This window comes from Falco cherrug, chromosome 5 (genome assembly GCF_023634085.1).
Source record: "Falco cherrug isolate bFalChe1 chromosome 5, bFalChe1.pri, whole genome shotgun sequence".
In the NCBI taxonomy this organism is placed as follows: Eukaryota; Metazoa; Chordata; class Aves; order Falconiformes; family Falconidae; genus Falco; species Falco cherrug.
In genome coordinates, this window is record NC_073701.1 from 63,833,773 (window position 1) to 63,852,594 (window position 18,822).

The 18,822-nt window shown below is 50.6% G+C and overlaps 1 protein-coding gene across 1 annotated transcript in view; it reads left to right on the forward strand.

Moving 5' to 3' along the window:
• Positions 1 to 13,751: 13,751 nt before the first annotated feature.
• PFKFB3 (6-phosphofructo-2-kinase/fructose-2,6-biphosphatase 3) overlaps positions 13,752 to 18,822 on the forward strand; it is a 43,304-nt gene continuing 38,233 nt past the window's right edge. The window contains exon 1 of the mRNA XM_055711604.1: positions 13,752 to 13,882. Within this exon, the coding sequence (XP_055567579.1) occupies positions 13,867 to 13,882 (16 nt within the window). The 5' untranslated portion in view covers positions 13,752 to 13,866. The remainder of the gene's footprint in view (positions 13,883 to 18,822) is intronic.

Below are 18,822 nucleotides of genomic sequence, written 5' to 3' on the forward strand. Positions count from 1 at the left end.
TTAAGTTTTGGCTGCAGATCTATATGACAGACCCTTGGTCTTGTGTTTTGCTTATTTTGTCTGCTTGTGTTCCAACAACCTCTGTACAAACATTTGCCTGTAAAACAGAAAACAATTTTTAAAAAAATATTGTATTTTACCTGCTGTGTGTCAGCTTTCTTACTGTCCTCTCCTGTTGCACAAGGCCTTCCCACAGAGTCAGTCACTTCTACACCACGTGTGCTGCTGTTGGCAGTCGCTGTAACCCACCATTAGAAAAACCTCACTGCAGCAGAGGTGAAGAACCAGCCTGACTAATACTAAAACCACAGGACTTGGGGCAATAACAGGATCTAGATTGTTACCGGCTCTGCTGTTAGTTTTCTCTTTGACCTTGAGCAACACTTTAAGGCCTTTGCTACTATGTAGTAAAACAAAGAATTTAGCCTAATATGAATTAGCATAGATTTGCTTATAAGTCAAATAATCTGAGTGGCATGCTCTGGGAAGTTACAGTGGTAACAGTATTGAACTTAGCTTGAAATATGACTTGGCTTTAAACAACGTGATTTATTTATGGCTCTTATTTCAGCAAATACTTCTGTTCTGAGTGACTAGCTGTAACCATTTCCTGAGACACACAGATAATTTTTTTGTGTGTCATTTAACCAGCTGTTCTGCTATTTTCTCTATACCTGCTAATACCAGCTTCTGGGCTTTCAGTTTGAGTTGGAGGTTTTATATTTGCTGAGAATTGCTTTACTGAAAAATTTTGAACCATTTTGTTCTAAAAATCCTTATTATTGGTGAAGACTTACGAGTAAAGTTTACCACTGGAAATGTAGGGTAGAGGACTTGTTCATGTAGTGTGTTGTGTAGGAGATCCATGCCACGAATAAAGTATTTTTCTGTACTATGAAGTCACTAAGACAGCATAGGCACACCACCTCTAAAGTGTTAGCAGACCTGCATTGCCTTAGTTCCATCTCTGTGTGAGTATGTGCTTTGGTGGGTGCTGTGCGAATATTGTGCCGTTGGAGCCTGGTTTGTAAGCAGTTATCCTTTAGGCGCTGCCACAGTAAATGCAAACACATCCACAGATGCAGAAACCTGGAAAGGATCAGACATGCTGACCAAGGTCCTTAGTCAGACCTTACTTGTCACAGATAATGTAGTTAGTAGGAGGCATGTTTTTTGCAAATGCACATTCGTCCTGCATTGATGTGTTGGCTCAGGCTTTCTCAGGTATGGCTGTATCTTGTGTGCCTTTGAAAATTTGGTTCTGAATTTACTTCTCTGCTTCCTGCCTCCTCTGGAATGTTGTTGCTGACTTATTTCTATTTCTGGTAGTTTCTCAAATTACTTCTTATTTAACACCTCCAGATCTTCCTGCTTACACATCCCCCACCCCTGCCCTTCCATGATTCATCAGTTGCCCTCTCAACAGGCTCAGCAGCACTTAATTTGGTATTCTTCGTTGCAGCTACGAAGTTTTACTTGTTGATCTTTGAAAACTTGAAATTGTGTGCACACCTTTTTCTGTAAGGTGCGTACTTGTAGCTGTGGCCTGATGCAATAATATTTTTGTTCCTCTTTTCAAAAGTTCATGATTTTACAGAAAACTAAGAGGATGGTGGCCTCTTAAGATACATTTGCCTTATTGGCAGTACAGTATTGGTTATACCGCTTCAGATGAAGTGTTTGGTATTTTTTAGGCCTAATTTCCTAAAGTGAAGCTTTAATTCCATGTTTGAAGTACCAGTGTAAATACTGTGACTCTCTAATGGGCCGAGTAACAACCTCCTCTCAGGCTAAGTATGAACTGTTCCTTACTTCTGGGAATCTAGATTAAATGCCTGCTTAGGAGAGATTTGACAGTGTCCTGCAGCTAACAGCCAGCTGAGAGGGACGTGTAGGACGTGTCAGCCTGGAGCTGAATGAGGTGTCCCTGGTGCTTTTTCAGCCCTGAAGTCTTAAGAACAGGGATTTGCATACTGGCATAACTGCGATCTTGTTCTCTTCCTAATTTGTAACACTGTACGCTGTTTCAACAGTAGGGAAGTATTGACTTGTTTGCTTTTGTAATTGTTAAACCCCCAAGGTTTCATTCCTGAGTGGCAACAGCTATTTCAGAGCCCATCCATTTCCGTACATAGATTGTGATTTTATATTCTTATGTGTGCTCTTTGCACTTAACCTGTATTTCAGCTGTCAGTTTATCACTTGCCTACTCAGTGTCAGACTAAAGAAATCTGATGAGATGGAGCTCGCAGGGAACATCTTCGACATTACTATAGTCAAGATCCAAGCTTGCTTTGCCAATGTTACATGAAAATGAGAGTTGTTGCCCCAAAGAACTTGCTCTCTGAACAGCCATACGAAGAGGGAAGGAGGCAGCTACAAAAAGTGTCTTGCCCAAGGTCCTGCAGAAGGTTGACTGGGAAATTGGGATTACACCCGGTTACTGTGTACTTGCAACTACGCAACCAAAACTCACTTTCCTCGGGGAGCTGATTTTTGTTTTAGCAACAGAAGATGGTAAGTGCTCTTAGCCTTGCACTTTGGATTCTGAAGCGAATTCAGCTGGAGAAGATGCGATTTGTGTGCTGCAGTCTGTGTAAGCGCTTGCCTTTTGAGGTGCTTATCTGAAATCGGGCTCCTGTGGTAGGTTTGCCTGAGTGCATTGGTGTGCAGAAGCATGTGCATTGTAACCCTACGCAGTTATCATAAAGACAGAAGGAAAAAAATGGAAGGCTTCAAACAGGTTCTTAAGCCTCTTAAATCTTTCTTGCTCCACAAACATAAGTCAGGTGAGGGAGTACTTTCTGTCCTTACAGCACTTAGTGTAAGAGGCCCCGAGCAAGTCTCTGATTCATCCCGTCTTAAATTGAATTAAATCCCATGTTTGTGCCTGGGGTTGTTCTTCCCCAGGTGCAGGACTTGGCACTTCTCATTGAGCTTCGTGATGTTCCTGCCAGCTGATTTCTCCAGCCTGTCGAGGTCCCTCTGGGTGGCAGCACTACCCTCTGGGGTGTCAACCGCTCCTCCCAGATTGGTGTCGTCTGCAAACTTGATGAGGGCACACTCTGCCCCATCATCCAGATCATTAATGAAGATGTTAAACAAGACTGCACACAGTGTTGACCTTTGGAGTCCACCATTAGTTACTAGATTCCAGCTAGACTTTGTGCCACTGATCACCACCCTCTGGCACCAGCCATTCAGCCAGTTCTCAGTCTGCCTTGGTGTCTGCTTATCCAGCCTGTGCTCCAGCAGCTTCTGTATGAAGAGGATCTTATGGGAGACAAGGTTTGAAAGCCTTACGGAAGTCCATTGCTCTCCCGTTGTCTACCAGGCCAGTCATTTCATTGTAGAAGGTTATCAGGTTGGTCAGGCGTGACTTCCCCTTGGTGAATCCATGCTGACTACTCCTGATGATTTTCTTGTCCTTCGTGAAAACAGTTTCTAGGATTAGCTGTTTCAGAATCTTAGAAATGAATTAAAAATCTCTAAAAATTGGAAAAGAGCATGAGCATCCATACAGCTGAGGGCTGCTTACAGTTGCATCCAGCACTGATAATGCGTTCCTGGCTTGGCTACAAGACTAACCTTGTTCCCTTTCCCAATAAAGCAAGAACTGCTTGTGGTCATGGGGAACTTACTGTGTTGCTTACAAGCATTCTCTGTACCAGTAACTGCCGTACTATGTGGTGATGATTGACTCCTTAGGAGAATTCATGCCTTTAGGTGATGAGGCAGTTGTCCTTAAAAGGGAGCGGGGATGGATTGTGTTAGTGCACTGTCTGTTAATTTGCTGTCAGCTGAGCAGTGAGAGTGTACAGCCTGTCTGCAGCTCGAGGGTTTATTTGCTACTCTGGAAACTCCTGTGGTTTTTCAGGTGCTGTCTGGATTTCTAAACCTTACATTTGCATTTCTATATGGAAGGAGATGTCTCAAGAGAGACAGGCATTGTGGTGGGTTGTCACACCACTGCTTCTGGAACCACCCGCTGGCCAGACTCCAGCCACTGCTTGGGGGCAGTCAGCTCCCAGTTGGGGCTTCACCCCTGTGGCAGAGGAAAGAATTGAGCTTTTGTGAAATTCTGGATGTCAGCCAGGAGATTTGGCTTTCTGCTATGCTGAGCTGTGGAAGGGGTGGGTTTTTCATAGATGGGTTTGAGGGTAGCACCTGGGCTTGGGTGGTTTTTTGGTGTATCCTATAGGCAAGACTTCTAATAAAGAACTTCCCTCTTGCCCTGTGGTGCTGAAGATGTATTCTAGTTGAGGAGCAATCCCAGAGCCTTTATCATCCAATCAGTTTGGTTTATGTGAAACTTCACTATTTTTCTCATGTCCTTAGGGCCTGTGCTCTCCTTTGAAATCCCCCATGGACTTTCAGAAATGCGAGGCTTTGAGGTTAGTGCTAGGCTAATCCCTCGACCAGGAGGAGGCAGTGTGTTCCTCCGGGCTATGGTGGAGACTACAGGACAGCAGAAATACAGACTGGTCCTTTTATCTGCTCTGTGAATAGAGGTTCCTGCTGTCCAAGACAGCACTGGTTTCTCTTGAGTCCTGTACACCAGATCCAGGCCTTTTTGGGGAGAGCTTATCTTAAAACATGAATGTGCCATGTTTATATTGCCGGACCAATATTGCAAGCCCGGTTCTGTGTGACTGTGGAAGAGCAAAGCAGTTCCTGCAGAACGTTGCTCGCACACCACTGCTGACTTCCGGTTATGGCTGTAGAAGGGACTTTGGCGAAGCCCAGCGGGAGGAGGTCGGGCAGCTCCTGGCAGAAGGCACGATGCTCGGCGGTGTGTTTAATACGTGAACATCACCTCTGCCCTCTTTTGGCTCAGAACCACATTTCAGGCGGGTGGGTTTAGCTTAATGGAAAAATACACCTGCTTTTCCTTTTTCTGGTTGTCGGCTTGCTGCGGTGTTCTGAAGAGACAGCTGAGCTAAGGAAGTAGGCGTGCTGGTGCTCAGAGTAATGCGTGAGAGGTGTGTGGGTGTTTTGAGGTGTGGGTTGAATAACTGGTCTATGTGTGAGAGGAGGCAGATCTCGTGGGAAGGCCCTCATCGATGCCTCTTATGCACTTGCAGAGTGGGCTTGAGAATGAACCTTTTCCTCGGAGGAGTGCAGTGACATTTCATGCCTCATAGAGGATGATAGGATTTTTCAAGGATGCAAAACCTGACAATTACATGAGTTGGTTATAACGTCAGCCAGCTCCAGAGCCTACGGGCCTTAACCACTGGGCAGCTCTAGATGTAATCATACATATGTCTTGTGTCAGGAGCAACAAACGAGTAGCTGCTCCTTTCTCCTCACCAAAGGATCTGTGAAATCTGAAACTTTCTTTAAATGAGCACTTAGGTTGGTGAGATTGCCTTTCTCTCAGGTCAGTGGGTTAGATGTGGTGCCTGCCTTGAACGTCCAGGGTGATCTTACCTCCTATTTACTGCAAAAAAATCTTTTGTGTCACTTAAGATGCAACTCAGAAAATCAGTGGCAAGGAGGAGAAAATGCAGTAAAGTCTGCAGGACTTCGAACTGCTGGGAAAAAAGCTGGGCAAACCTAAAGTCTTCTACTTTTATGTTGGAGAGAGAGAGAGGGATGACAAAGTCCCTGTCCATATGCCCGTGCTTGAGAGCTTACCCAGAACTGTGCAGTAGCAGACAATAAATACAAATGCTATCCTGTACTGAGCTGTGCTCCTTTAGCAATCTTGCTGTCCATGTTGGGTGGGGCTGGGTGTTGCTCCTGGCTTTCCGTACACAGGAGAAAGCCCACAGCTTTCCGTATCAGTAAGCAAAGTCCTCCCTGAATGGGCGTAAGCTGGATGTTGAGGTGGAAAAGCTGCAATCGCAGTTAGTTGAAGAAGGGATAGCATCTATACTTCTGCAGATTTTTCCTCTCATAACTGCCTTCTCTGATTTCTGATCGCCGCTGAGCTCATGATCGCAGCTATTTTCTTTCCCTCTTCTTTTTAGTATCAGGAGATAGAGAAATCCCAAAGCATGGGGATTCATGCTGCATTTTGCTCTTGTTAGTATAGAAATCTAAGAGCACAGCCATATGTCTGATGTCCAAGCAGCGTTCCCTCACCCTAAGCTTTCAGCCTGCGACACCACGCTGCCCTGCTTTGGCAGGCTTGACGGCTGGTGCTTGCCTGCCCATCTCCCAGCGCACACTCTCCAGCACCACAGTTGGTTTCTTTACAAGATAAAGCAGCTAATGCTGGGGATGGCTAAAGCAGGTGCTGGATATTTTGCAAGGATGCTTTAAGTGGCACATGCCTAAAGCCCAGGACACCCTCACCTGTATGGAAAACAGGATTTTTCCCAGGAAGATGACTAACCCTTTTCTTGCTTCTCTCCTGCTTCTAATTTCTCCTGAAGGAACAATGTGGGGTTTTTTTCCAAAGCAGTTTTTAAGCATCTTGCCACTTCATAGCCCTTGAGTTGTTTTTCCTCTCCCAATCTCTTAAGGCGTGATCTCTGGCCTCTGGTTGAGAGCTTGCAGCAAGTCAACAGCTCGGGAGTCCGCATGGTCCTGCCAAGACAAAGGTCTTCAACTCATCACAGATTTCTCCACCGTTTGCCGCAGGCAGAAAGCTGGGTAGCTTTTTTGGACTTCACTGCTTCAAACTTGTAAAACTTGTATAGCAACTGTGAACCAAAATTCAAATGACAGTAGCAAAACACATGAAGCTCCTCCAGCACCTGCTCCTCTCGTGAGGATGGGAAAAGAAAACTGGTGGGGTTTGTGTCATTTAAGGCACTTCAGGCAAGCGCTGGGTTTCTGTGATTGCAGCGATGCAGAGTTGTCACTGGGAGAGGGTATGGGCTGGAGCAATCCCCAATGACTTGTCTTTCTGTAGGAGGGGTGATGCCCTCACCCAGCAAAATTTAAAGACCTTTCCAGGGAAGTATCTATATGGCAACGAAGTGTACTTAAACCAGGGTTTAGGCGTTTGCTTCAAGCACAAATTCCAGAGGAAGCCCCAGGACCGTGCAGCCCACCCACCTCCCTGTACCGCACCAGTTAAAGCTCTGCACGCCATCCCAGATAACACAATGCAATTGCTTCTGCAGATGCTCTCCCAGAAGTATCATGTTCACCTGCAAGGGCTCAGTTCTTCCAAGGAAGACAGGAATTTAGGGCTAATAAGGACATTAAGTCCTGAAAATACCATATGTGCTAGTCATGTATTTTCTCCCCCTTTCTTCACTTTTCTTTCTACCTGATCATTTCAAAGTGTTTTACTTGGGTTTATTTCAGTCTAGCAGGTTGCTTTATTCATGAGGAAAGCCTGATGATCTTTGGTTTTCCTGCTGTGTTTTTGCTGGCAAAGTTTGTGAAACATGAAAGCTTGGAAACCTGAGGCTACTAGCAGTTTTTATATTAACAAATAATGATGTTGGCATAATAAAATCAATGCATACATTGGGGTGGTTGTTTTCTGATTTTCTTTATTATTTTTTTTTAAGAAAAAGGCTTTAACGGCATGGCAAAGATTTGCCTGACCAAGCCTGGACTGTGTGAAACAGAATTGGTTATCTGTCACTCTGGATGCATCTGAAGAATGATGGAGATGTTTCTCCAAATGTGACATTTTCTCTTCAGTGCTAGGTGGTGGCAGTTCAAAGCCATGGAAATCGATGGAGAGAGGAGAAAGAGCTGCCTGCACAGGAAGAGCAAAATCACATTTAGAAACCAGTTGGAGCTGGCAGCTGCAGAAAAGCCACTAAGGTGTGTAGCTGACAGCGGGTGGTGCTGCTGCAGTAATTACTGCGTGCAGATCACCCCTGTGAAATGCTGTCCCTTTCCTTCTTTCTCTCCAAGCCCAAAAGATAATAACTGCGCAAAAAGGGAGACCAGGATCTGGAGCTGTGCAAGGGACCAAGAGTACCTGGTCCTAAGTCTTTGACCTGCATATCTCTAATCCAATCTTGCTGTAACACCTTTATAGATAACCTAATCTTTGTGATAGGAAGATGCCAGCTCTAATACCAGAGGTGAGCAAAAAGTAATCTGTCTAGGTCAGGCTGCAGGGTACTCGGTGTGCTCATTGTTCCCAGTCCCCAGGCATCTTAAGCCCCAATGACCTGGTTGTGCTGCCCACTCTCCCAGCAGAAACGGTATTGCCCTTGCTACCAAAAGGCCACAAGCCTCTCCGCAACTTTTCCGTCTGCTAAATTTGCAAGGCTGAAGCATCAGGCTGGTGACCAACACGTGGGGAGAGCTGGCCAGATGAAAAGGAGCTGGGTACCACGTGTCTCTGGCTGCTAGAGTGTGGGAGGATTAGCAAAGGCCTTGAAAACGCAGACATGGGCTGAAAAGAGAAGCCTCAGGGCTATAAACATCTCACTGATGGTCAACGACTGGTCACTGAAGTGCAACCTTGAGAGATTGGCTTAGGTGTCTAACAGCAGCAGCTCAGCAAGAAAACAGCTGAGCAGTGGGATAAGGGGCCTGATGCTGCCCAGGAAAGCAGCACCTTCAAGCAACCTGTAACCCAGGGGGTGAGGCTAAGAGCCTGTCTGAGCACTCAAAAGGACAAAACAGGATTACGCAAGCCAGATCGATCGTGTGTCCCATGACATACCCAGCGCCAGCAATTACAAGCACCCTCATCTTTCTTGGGTTTGTGCCACGCAAGCCATTCAAAATGTTATAAATATTTTAAATGAGCTGACTGCATTACCATTTGCTTGTAGAGTACAACCCTCGCAGTGAAGGAGATCCCTGTGACTGATTCTTGGGCTGAAACAACTGCGTGGCTCCAGCCAAGAACAGCACTGACACCCTTGTCTCACAGACTGCTGGCACCCATTATCTTGCTGTACCACTAACTGGAAAGGGAGGTCAGTTCAATACCAATTTCCTGGCTGGGCATCACTGATACGCAGATCCATTCCTCCCTGTATAGCTAAAGATGTCTCTGCTTCCTTAGGTCTGTGCAGAAATGCTGAGCAGCTTAGCTCGTCTCCAGTGCCCCTAGATGCAGAGGTGTGCACACCTACTGGTCCCGTGCAAGGTGGGGAAGGCAAGTCTCCATCTGGCCCAAAGGGGGGTTTCTGGGGTTAAGGATGAAGCTGAGGACTGCAGTCACAGCATCTCAGCCAAACACAAGTTTTAAACCTGGGAGAAAGGTAAAAGGACTCTTTGATGGGTCAGTTCTAACTAAACAACCCCCCTAAAATATTAATGCTCATTAAATTTTGCTTTTGTTTCCTTCAGAGACAGCTTCCTACAGGACATGGCTGGGAAAGGTGCTGGCAAACATTGCGGCTCTGAGTGCCTCTCCCATGGAAACCAGCACTTGGGAAGATCTCAAGAAGCCATCTGGACCATCCCTCAGCCCCAGGGCAGGATTAATGCTGGCTAAGACTGTTTCCAACGTGTTTGCCCAACCTGTTCCAAAAACCTCAGGTGATGCTGAGCCACCCGCCACCCTCTATGACTGCACAGCCCAACATTTGTGCTCTGCCAAGAGGAGACATGTCCTCATTTCACCGTCCTAGACCACATTGTGTTTAGTTTAGTCTAAACCTAGTTTTGGGACCAGCTTGCTTCTCAGTGTTTTTCTTTTCTTCTTTTTATTAATTATTATTAGTGGTAGTACTTTTATGTTGTTCTTCTTAGACCCCAGACAGGAATGCTGGTGAACAGTGAGTAAGGGATGAAAATCCTAGTGCACTAGAAATCCCCAGACTATGTTTGAAGGCTTCCCTGTTTATTTAAACTGCCTGGCACTACTTAGATGCCTGAGGTGCCTTCTGTGGGTGAAAAACAATAGCATCTAATATAGAGAATGAGGCAACAAGATGTTCCAACTCCTGTGATGGCTTTGGCTGGAGCTTAGAAGAGTAGCTGGGTCCTGGGTGAATGGCCTTTATTTTGTCCATGGGATGCAGGGGAGAAGTAGGTGCTTCACTGCTGAACAGGCACCTCTTCAATCCCCAAGCACGCCTGGAGCACCAGGGCGCAGCCCTCCCTCCGCCTGCCTGCCCCAAGGCTGGGTGCTTGCCCGGCGGTTATTGAAGCCTTTGCCCTGTTTCATCCAAGGGGTGGCAAAGCCTCTCTGCCTCCCTGAAGCAGGGACCTTAGCAGGGACCTTAACCACCAGCCTCTGATACAGGACCTGATTGCACCTACGAGATGCTCTTACTGGGAAGTTTTGGAGCTGAACTGACAGTGTCCAGGAAAGATCAGTGTTGCAGAAAAAAAAAACCAACCAAGGAATTAGGCACCTTCCAAGCTATACAGGCACTGAGCAGGATGTTATGGATAGCAAATTTGGGCGAGAACATCCAAACATGGATTTTGATGGACGTGACACCCAAGTTCATTACTGGGTCTAACCCTGAGCGTATTGCGTTATGTTTCTTTTGCCAAGCCCTGGAATCATGTGCTAGAAATAATCTTCCAGAGATGAACTGCTGATCCGCATTAACAAAGGCAGGTGTAAGGTCCTCCACCTCTGTTGGAGCAACCCCGTGCACCAGCACAGGCTGGGGGTGACCTGCTGGGGGGCAGCTCTAAGGAGAAGGACCTGGGAGTGCTGGTGGGCAGCAAGTTGCCCATGAGCCAGCAGTGTGTCCTGGTGGCCAAGAAGGTCCCTGGGACCCTGCGGGGCATGAGGAGGAGCATGGCCAGCAGGGCGAGGGAGGGGATCCTCCCCCTCTGCTCTGCCTCCGTGAGGCCGCGTCTGGAGTGCTGGGTCCAGTGTTGGGCTGCCCAGTTCGGGAGAGATGGGGAACTGCTGGAGAGGGGCCAGCAGAGGCTGTGGAGAGGATGAGGGGGCTGGGGCATCTTCGGGATGAGGAGAGGCTGAGGGAGCTGGGCCTGTTTTGGCTGGAGAGAAGAAAGCTGAGGGGACCTTATCAGTGTCTACAAACATCTCAAGGGCGAGTGTAGAGTATGCAGACAGTGGGTTTGACATTGATAATGTGCAGCTGTGATCCTGCAACAAAGAAGTAAATAACTTTGAGGGAGTATGAGAAGAAACCCAGAGGAAACACAAAGGAGGAATGTGATCTCATCTCTAGAAGATAAGGAGACTGTGAACAGCAGAGTCACCTACAGTGAACAGCGGCTGGGCAGGCTGGGCACATGGACAGTAGAGTTTGACTAATAATAGAGCTTTTAGCAGCACATGTGCAGAGTATAAACTTATAAAAGCTGTAACTAACTAACAATTAAGGTCTTTGCTTCACCGTCATTGCAAAGTCCGTGCCTTCATTGCCACAGGCAAGTGTCAGGAGGACGGGGCCAGGCCCTTGTCAGGGGTGCCCAGCGACAGGGCACGGGGCAACGGGCACAAGCTGCAGCACAGGGAGCCCCACCTGAACAGGAGGGAGAACTTCTTTACCGTGAGGGTGCCAGAGCAGGGGAACAGGCTGCCCAGAGAGGCTGTGGGGTCTCCTGCTCTGGGGACATTCAGAACCCCCTGGACGTGACTGTGTGCAGCCCGCTCTGGGAGAGCTGCTTCAGCAGGGGCTGGGCTGGGGGGGCTCCAGAGGCCACTTCATACCCTGACTATTCCATCATTTATCCTGGGCAATAAAACTGTAAAAATCTGATTTTATATTTTGTAGAGATGTGGAAGCTCATCGCTTCAAGGAACATCGTTTCTTTCCCAGAGTACAGCATTGGGTTAGAGCTGGGCTCTCATTCCTGCCAAGGGTGGATCAGCAGAGCTCCTGGGTAGACAGGGAATTAGACCAGCAACTGGAGGGGAAAATGTTTTAAACAGCAAGATGACAGCATGTCCTCCACGATGCCCTGTGGATCCCGCATGCCTGGAGACGCAGCATTAGGTCAAACCACCAACCCTTGCAGGAGGTGCCTGCCCAGGGCCGGATCCCGCACAGGGACCGTGAGGGGTAGATGCTGACACTTGTGTGCAGCTCTGCTCGCCCGGGCTCCCCAAGCAAGCCAGGGCAGCGCCAGGCTCTCCTCCCTCTCCCTTGAGTTGCTCCCCGTTGCTCAGCTGTGAGCTGTGCTGGGATGGCTGCACGGAGCAGCCAGGGCCACGCGGTGCAAGCGCCTGTGCCCGGAGCAGGGCTCAGCAGCCTCTGGCAAGGGGTCAAGGAGCCTGAAGGACGGGGTGGGGGCTCCACAGGCTGTGGAATAGCACTGGGGCTTGCTGAACTGCCTCTGGAAAGCAATGGTTGCTGCGGCTGGAAAATGCCATGAAAGGCAGGTTGCCATCCTGCCACCCTGGCCTCGGGCATGGCTGAGGTGTCCTTCATGGGATGCTGGGCCACGTGGAGTGAAGAAGGACTCTCCTTTACCTGCCGGGCTATGTCTGGCAGCAGCACGTAGACCTCTTGCCCAGCTGCCTTGAATTTTGCCAGCCTGTGGTCCTTTAGGGTTGCTAAATGTCCTAGGAAATTCCATTTCTGAATGATTTTTCCCCAGGAAAATGGTTGCCTGCCCTATTTGCCTGTCCTGCCATGTTCTCCAGGGAAGGTTTCAGTTGGTGGAAGGAAGCCCAGCAGCTCATGCCACCAAATCTATGCTTTTGTCCCTCACATGGTTCTGAGGCTCAGGGACATTTCCACATGCATTCGTCATGCCCAGAGCAGGGCAGAGGCAGCAATGCCACATAAGACTTTGATGTTCCTGCCATCCTTGCTGGAGTTACAGTTCTCATAACAAAGCCTGGGGAGCATTTTTTGGAATCCTCCTCCTCACCCACTGGCTTAAACATATTTCTCCAGGGGGTGTTAAGCCAGATCTGGCAGACTCTGCACTGGAGCAGGTGAAGAGTCCTCACCTTGAGCATCATGGTGGTCTGGATGGGGCTGGAGCCCACAGTAGACGGGCAGGGAGGCTTTATGCCACCACTGTCACCAGCACAGGGGTGGCTTGAGGAAGGTCTTGGTGACTCCAGGAGGGAGGAACAGTTCTGCAGGGAGCAAAGACGGAGCAGAGAGCTCATGGTATCACTGTTAACCACCAAGATGGAAGGACGGGGTCCAGTCCTGCATAGCTTAAGGAGTTTCCCTTGAACTAGCACCAAGCCAGTGCCTTTTTCTTCCTCCAAGGAGGAAGTAAAGAACGGCAGTAAAAATAAACAACTCTCCCAGGTGATAATGCTCCACCTACACCTCCTGCTGCAACCTGAGCTGCAGGTTGAATGGTAGAGATTAAGGCACACAGACCTGATTACACTGCAAAACTCTGGGCTCTGCTCAAAGCTCATCCCAGCCCCACGCTGGCTGTCCCTGCTGCGCTCCCAGGAGACAGGGAGGTGTGCATCCTCAGCATGGGGGTTAGCACAGCAGGATCTGAACCTCCAGGTGCCTTGGCCTTGGATGGTCCAGCCTGTGCAAGGGCAGACGCTGGGCAGGGGGATCTGAGTTTCTAGCTCCCTGGTGCTGGAAGCAGTTGTGTTTTCCCAGCTTGGCCCAGTACCACCGCAAAGAAGATGGGATCGGTGCTCTGCTGAGCTCGGAAGATCGGCAGTGATGCGGGAGGCCAAAACCCCATCATCCCACCCACAGCCATTCCAAAAAACCCACCACAAACCAAACCAAACAACCAGTTCCCACTGCCTTCCACCCCTTCCTACGCCCATCTTTGTCCTGTCCCTGTCACCTCCCTCCTAGCCCTGCTGTCTCCGGGAAACGAAGGGTTAAAACCTCCGAAATTGCAAGAACTCCCTCCTTTCTGCAGTGCCTGCCTCCGAATGACGCGGGTTTCTGCCGGGCTGTGCCCAAATATGTCCGTTTCCTTCTAAAAGGAGGAGGAGGAGGAGGAAGGGAGAAAACAGAAAAGAAAGAAGAAACACAAGAGATATAAGTGAGGGGGAAGCCGCGGGCACCGCGGCACCCGGCGCCCCAGCGCAGCCCCGCCCCCCCCCGCCCCATGCCGTTCCGCAAAGGTAGGGGCTGGGGGGCGGGGGGGGGGGGCTGGGGGGGGGCAGCACCCCGGGGGTGCGGGGGGCACCCGGGAGAGCAAGGCTGGGGGCCGTGCCCCGGGCGGTGCCTCCCGGCAGGGCTGGGGGAGGGAGCTGTGCCCGGCTTCGCTGCGCTGCTGGCTGTCGGGGGAGGATGGGGGGCACCCCCATGCTGGGCTGTCGGGGGACGATGGGGGGCACCCCCATGCTGGGCTGTCGGGGGACGATGGGGGGCACCCCCATGCTGGAATGACACGGAGAGGGGGAGCGGAGAAATGCAGCTGTAAATGGCAGCTGTCCCCCCTCCGCTTTCCCTTGGCTGTGGGTTTTTTCGTCCCTCCCTGCTCGGGGGTGGGTAAGGGGCTCTGGGTGGTGCAAGGGCTGAGGGTGGGAAGGAAGTGGGGTGTTTCTGGGTGGGGGGGGTGCTGCTGGGGATTGTTTGGGGAGATGCAGGCTGAGAACTGGCAACCTGCCTGCATCTGTGGTGGCCCTTGGGAGATGCTCAGCTGGAGGAGCTGTGCCTTTGGGAGCCTGGGAGGAGAGACCCGTCAGGGAAACAGCTTTTGAGAGGGTTAGCACACCTGGGCAACCCTCTTTCATGCCATGGTGCTCTCTGATCTGCACCCCAAACCATCTCTTCCCAAAAATTCCATCCCAGCAGCTGGCAGAAATCCCTCCTGGCCATCCCCTGGCTTGGCAGCGAGGACCCAGCTATGAGACCTAAAGCCCCGATGGCTGCTCCTGTGTTACCGCACAGGGGTAATGGATGAGTTTTCCATCCTCTCTGGGCTGCTGCAAAGCAGAGGCCCTTAATGTCACCTCCTCTTCATCCCAAGGGGGTGTCATAGTGCAGGCATGGCAGGGCACAAACGAGAATGCTCATGGTGGCTCCTTCTCCTCACAGGTCTTTTGGGAGGAGAAGCATAGGGGAAAAAGTCTTCTCCAAGAGCCACAAAAGCTAGGGGAGGCAGGGTTAAGCTGGGATGTGAAAGGACATGGGGAGAAGATGCTGCTCAGCATCTAACCCAGGTGCTTTGCCAAAGCAGACCTGGACCAGTGGGCAGCTGGTGCCGTGCCAGGGGCAGGCAGCACTGGGGCAGGGCCAGAGGGTACCACTGTGGAAGTGTTACACACTGAGGCTGGCAAGGCATGAAAGTGCAACAGGGAGGGAATGAAAATTTGGGAGAGAGAGGTTGATTTGTTTTTTTCACCTCTCCCTGCTCTGGGGAGGATGTTTTGGGTGTGCGGCAGTTTGCCCGCAGTGATGTTCACAGAGCTCGTGATCTCAGGCATGGAGATTTATGTTGCCTTTTAAGGTTCAGTGAAGCATGATGTGGTTCACACCCTCGCATCTTGACAGTGCAGCAGACTTCAGGTCTTGACTTAATTTTAGGTGATAAGCAGATTTGTTTAGAGCAGAAGGAGTGATGCCGGGGGGTGGGTGGTTTGGAGGAAAGGAGAACGCGTCAGGCTCTAAAAGCACTGAGCCCTTGGGGGTGGGCACGGAGAGCCAGGGGGAGCTTCCCATGCTGGAAGGCAGCTCGAGTGGCTCTGCTGCAGCCTCAGCAGGGATCCCAGTGATAGAAATGACAGGCAGGTCTCCAGCACATGGGGACACACAGTGGGTTTGCAGTAATGAGGATGCATTTCCACGTGGTCCTGCCCAGCACACCTGAATTGGGGAGGACACATTTGTTGGGGCACCGTGCTTGCGGTCGCCACTAGATACTTGGGGCACAGCTAACCTGCCAGTCCTTGGGACCTCGCTATGAGCAATCCAGTTCTGCAACCTTTGTGTCACCCTCGCAGCCACAGCTTGTCTACAAACTTCCTCTAGAGGTCAACCTTGAAATGCCAGAGCAGCTGCCAGCAGCTCCTTGCATCAACTTGCAACTCCACCTTGGGAAAATCCGATGTGACAGAGAGGCCAGTGTGGATGGATTTTGCCCTTTGCCTGTGCATGTGCATGCTCAGCTCATAGTGGAGACCCCCCAAGGACCCCTTCTTCTTGCAGATGGAGATCATAAGACTCAGACTAGAACAAACCTGCATGCGTTTGGCCATGACAATACTTGCAGAGGCTGTCTGTAAGACCTGGCTGCAGTCTGTAACACCAGATGAGAGCATTGCATTGGGCTGGTGGGACCCCTTGTCACCAGGCCTGCCTAGACCACTGCTCGGTGGCTGCAGCTGGGCTGCCTGGGCTTCCGATGGGCACAACTACAAACCATCAGGCAGGAGGGTTGTGCAGAGCACGGCCTTCTGTCTGCCCTTCCAAAGCTTCCCAGAGCAAGCCATGCACATCCTTAGTTTGCAGGAGTCAGGCATGAAGACATTTTCCCTGTAGTTCAACCTGGTGCATAAAAATCCTTGCTGAATTTTGCTTGACCTTGTCCTCGGCCTGGCTGGAATTGGGATACATGCCTGGTCCTTCCAGAGGAAAAGGGGAACTCCAGCCAGCTCAGCAAGGAGGCTGAGCCTCTCCTGTGGAAGCCTTTTGGGAACAGCCTCTCCCCCCAGGGCTTGCTCACTGCCACCCAGATCCAGGGTGCAAAGAAGAGGCTCTGCCCAGGTAGCCTGAGGCACAGGGAGACTTTGAGGTGTGAGTTTGGGAGGCCCTAAGCTGTCTTTGCACACCCCTGAGTGTGTAAACGGAGTATCCTGCAGAGTAAAATGTTAACTCGACCCCTAGCTCTGCTGGTTTCTCACTGCTTGCAGCTTTGGCACCACTTGCCTGGGTCTTCCGGGCAAGACTGTGCTAAATCCTCGTTGCCTTGGCTCTGTCCTGCCTCCTTTCTCTCTGGGCACTGTAACCAGTGGCATTGCCCCAGGATCTGCACTTCATGTCTGTACAACAGTTGCCACTTAGCCGACCTTAAGGGCATTTGGCAGTTTCAGACGTTAAAGAACGGTATTTCTAGCAGGAATGCTCAAGGACAGCTAGAAGGAATGAGCTGAGGGCAGGAATTAATTTCTTACCAGCATCGCTGCATCAGCTGGGAGCACTGGAGAAAGCCCTGATCCCCAAGCACTGCCATTGCCCTGCAAAGCCCTGTCTGTGGCTGCAGCTCTGCTGGCAGGAGGTGGTGGGAGCTCTCACCTAAAATGCCCTTTGCCCCGCCTGAAAAATTATTTAATTACTGCAGCTGACGCGAGGAGGCCTGGGAGCGTGCAGGTGATAAGCAGCCAGGATATTGCCAGCGAGTGGGACGTTTGTCATTTGTCAAAGGACAAATGAAATCCCCAGTGGTGTGGCTGGCTGGGAAGGAGCTGGAGATAAGCCTGGAAGCCAGTGAGCACAGATCAAACGCATGATGCTGGGAGCAACTGGCTTCCCAGGCTATTGGTACAACCATTAATTAGCAAGTTGGCAAGGGCATGGCAGATGCGTGGTGCAAGGTGCTTCCCAGCTGAAAAAAAAAAGATGCATGACACCATTAATGTATTATTCATGGGCATATATAAAGGTATAGGTCGGCTTCGAGCTGTGGACGGGGGACGCACTGTGTGCTGTTTGGATCACTGGTCACCAGGGCAAGTTACTGCTGGGCTGGTGTGTGCACAGGGTCCTGCGTGGTGATGCACGGCTTGAATTGGGAGAGAAAGGGGAGTCGGGGCCCTGCTTGATGGAGGGGCAGATTCTGGAGTGGTTGGCGTTCATTCTGTCTGTTGATGGTCCTCTCTGGGACTGCCAAGGAGGATCATGCTGGTGGCTGAGGTGGATGTGGGCTGTGGTTTGGAGAGGTGATGGTGGACGCTGTGTTCCTGCCAAGGAGCTCTGCTGCCATGGACATCGGCTGTAGTTCTGCAACACCGGCACAACCCCAAGCAGAGACAGCTCGGACAGCTGTGGCCAACTGTGCTGAGCATGCTGTCTTTGCAGGATAAACAAAAAGAACTCAGAGCAAGGTGGAGATTAGAAAAGCCATGGGCATGGTGGACCAGTGCTGGGATCCTGTGCAGCATCTGGAGGAGCCGCCACAGCTTGCAGAGGCAAAAGGAGGGACGCTGGAAAAAGCACAAGCACAAGGGTCAGGGAGCTCCTGAGGGGTCTGTGGCTGAAACCTGATGTCTGTCCTTCCTCTCTGGGCTGGGAGTGGAAAAGCAAGCGGTGCCTCATGGTTGCCGCACACATGAGTTTGATTAAACATCTCTTTCCAGGCTGAGAACAATCTGGTGGGCATTCTTGCATATGTCACGTGGGATGAGGTGACTCTCACCTTCCTTAGCCCTCTGCACTGAGGTGTACAGCGCAAGCCAGGTGCCCAGGTGCTCCCAAGAGGCAATGTACAGGCAGGCCCAGAGGAGGATGCTTTGACGATGGACGGGCTCAGCAGCCCCAGTGGCAGCCTCTCCCATTGCTATTGACCACAAGGAGAGCCAGACACTTGGCTCCACGGTGGCAGTATGCAGCTGAGATGAATACTACCTCAGGGCTAGCAAAGGGCTGGAGGAGCTGAGCACCCACCATGTAGAGGGGAGCAGCAGGTTTGAAAAACCATCCCTAATTTTCCCAGGGTCCTTCTTCCCCACATCACACCTACCTCCATAAGGACTGATTCACCGTCAACCAAGTTTTTCGGAGATCTTGGAGACTGTAACAGCAACGCCCAAATCCAGCCCTTGGGATGCTTGTAAGGCGCCGAGCTGCTCTACAGAAACCTCACTGTGTGTCACATCTACTGACCCCACTGCAGATGTGTTGTGTTGGATGTCCCTCACCCACCATATCCCAGCCACCATGGGGTGCTTGTCTGCATGGAGGTTTGCCATGTCCATGACACTGGGTGCAGCAGAGCACCTGGTGGACCTGCACAAAGCCCTGCTGCTGTCCACCCTCCCCTGGCTCCTCTCTGCCAGTAGCCATCAGAACAACCCCCTGTGAGCAGCTCCTGTTCAGCTGTGACAGCAGTTGTTACACAGCG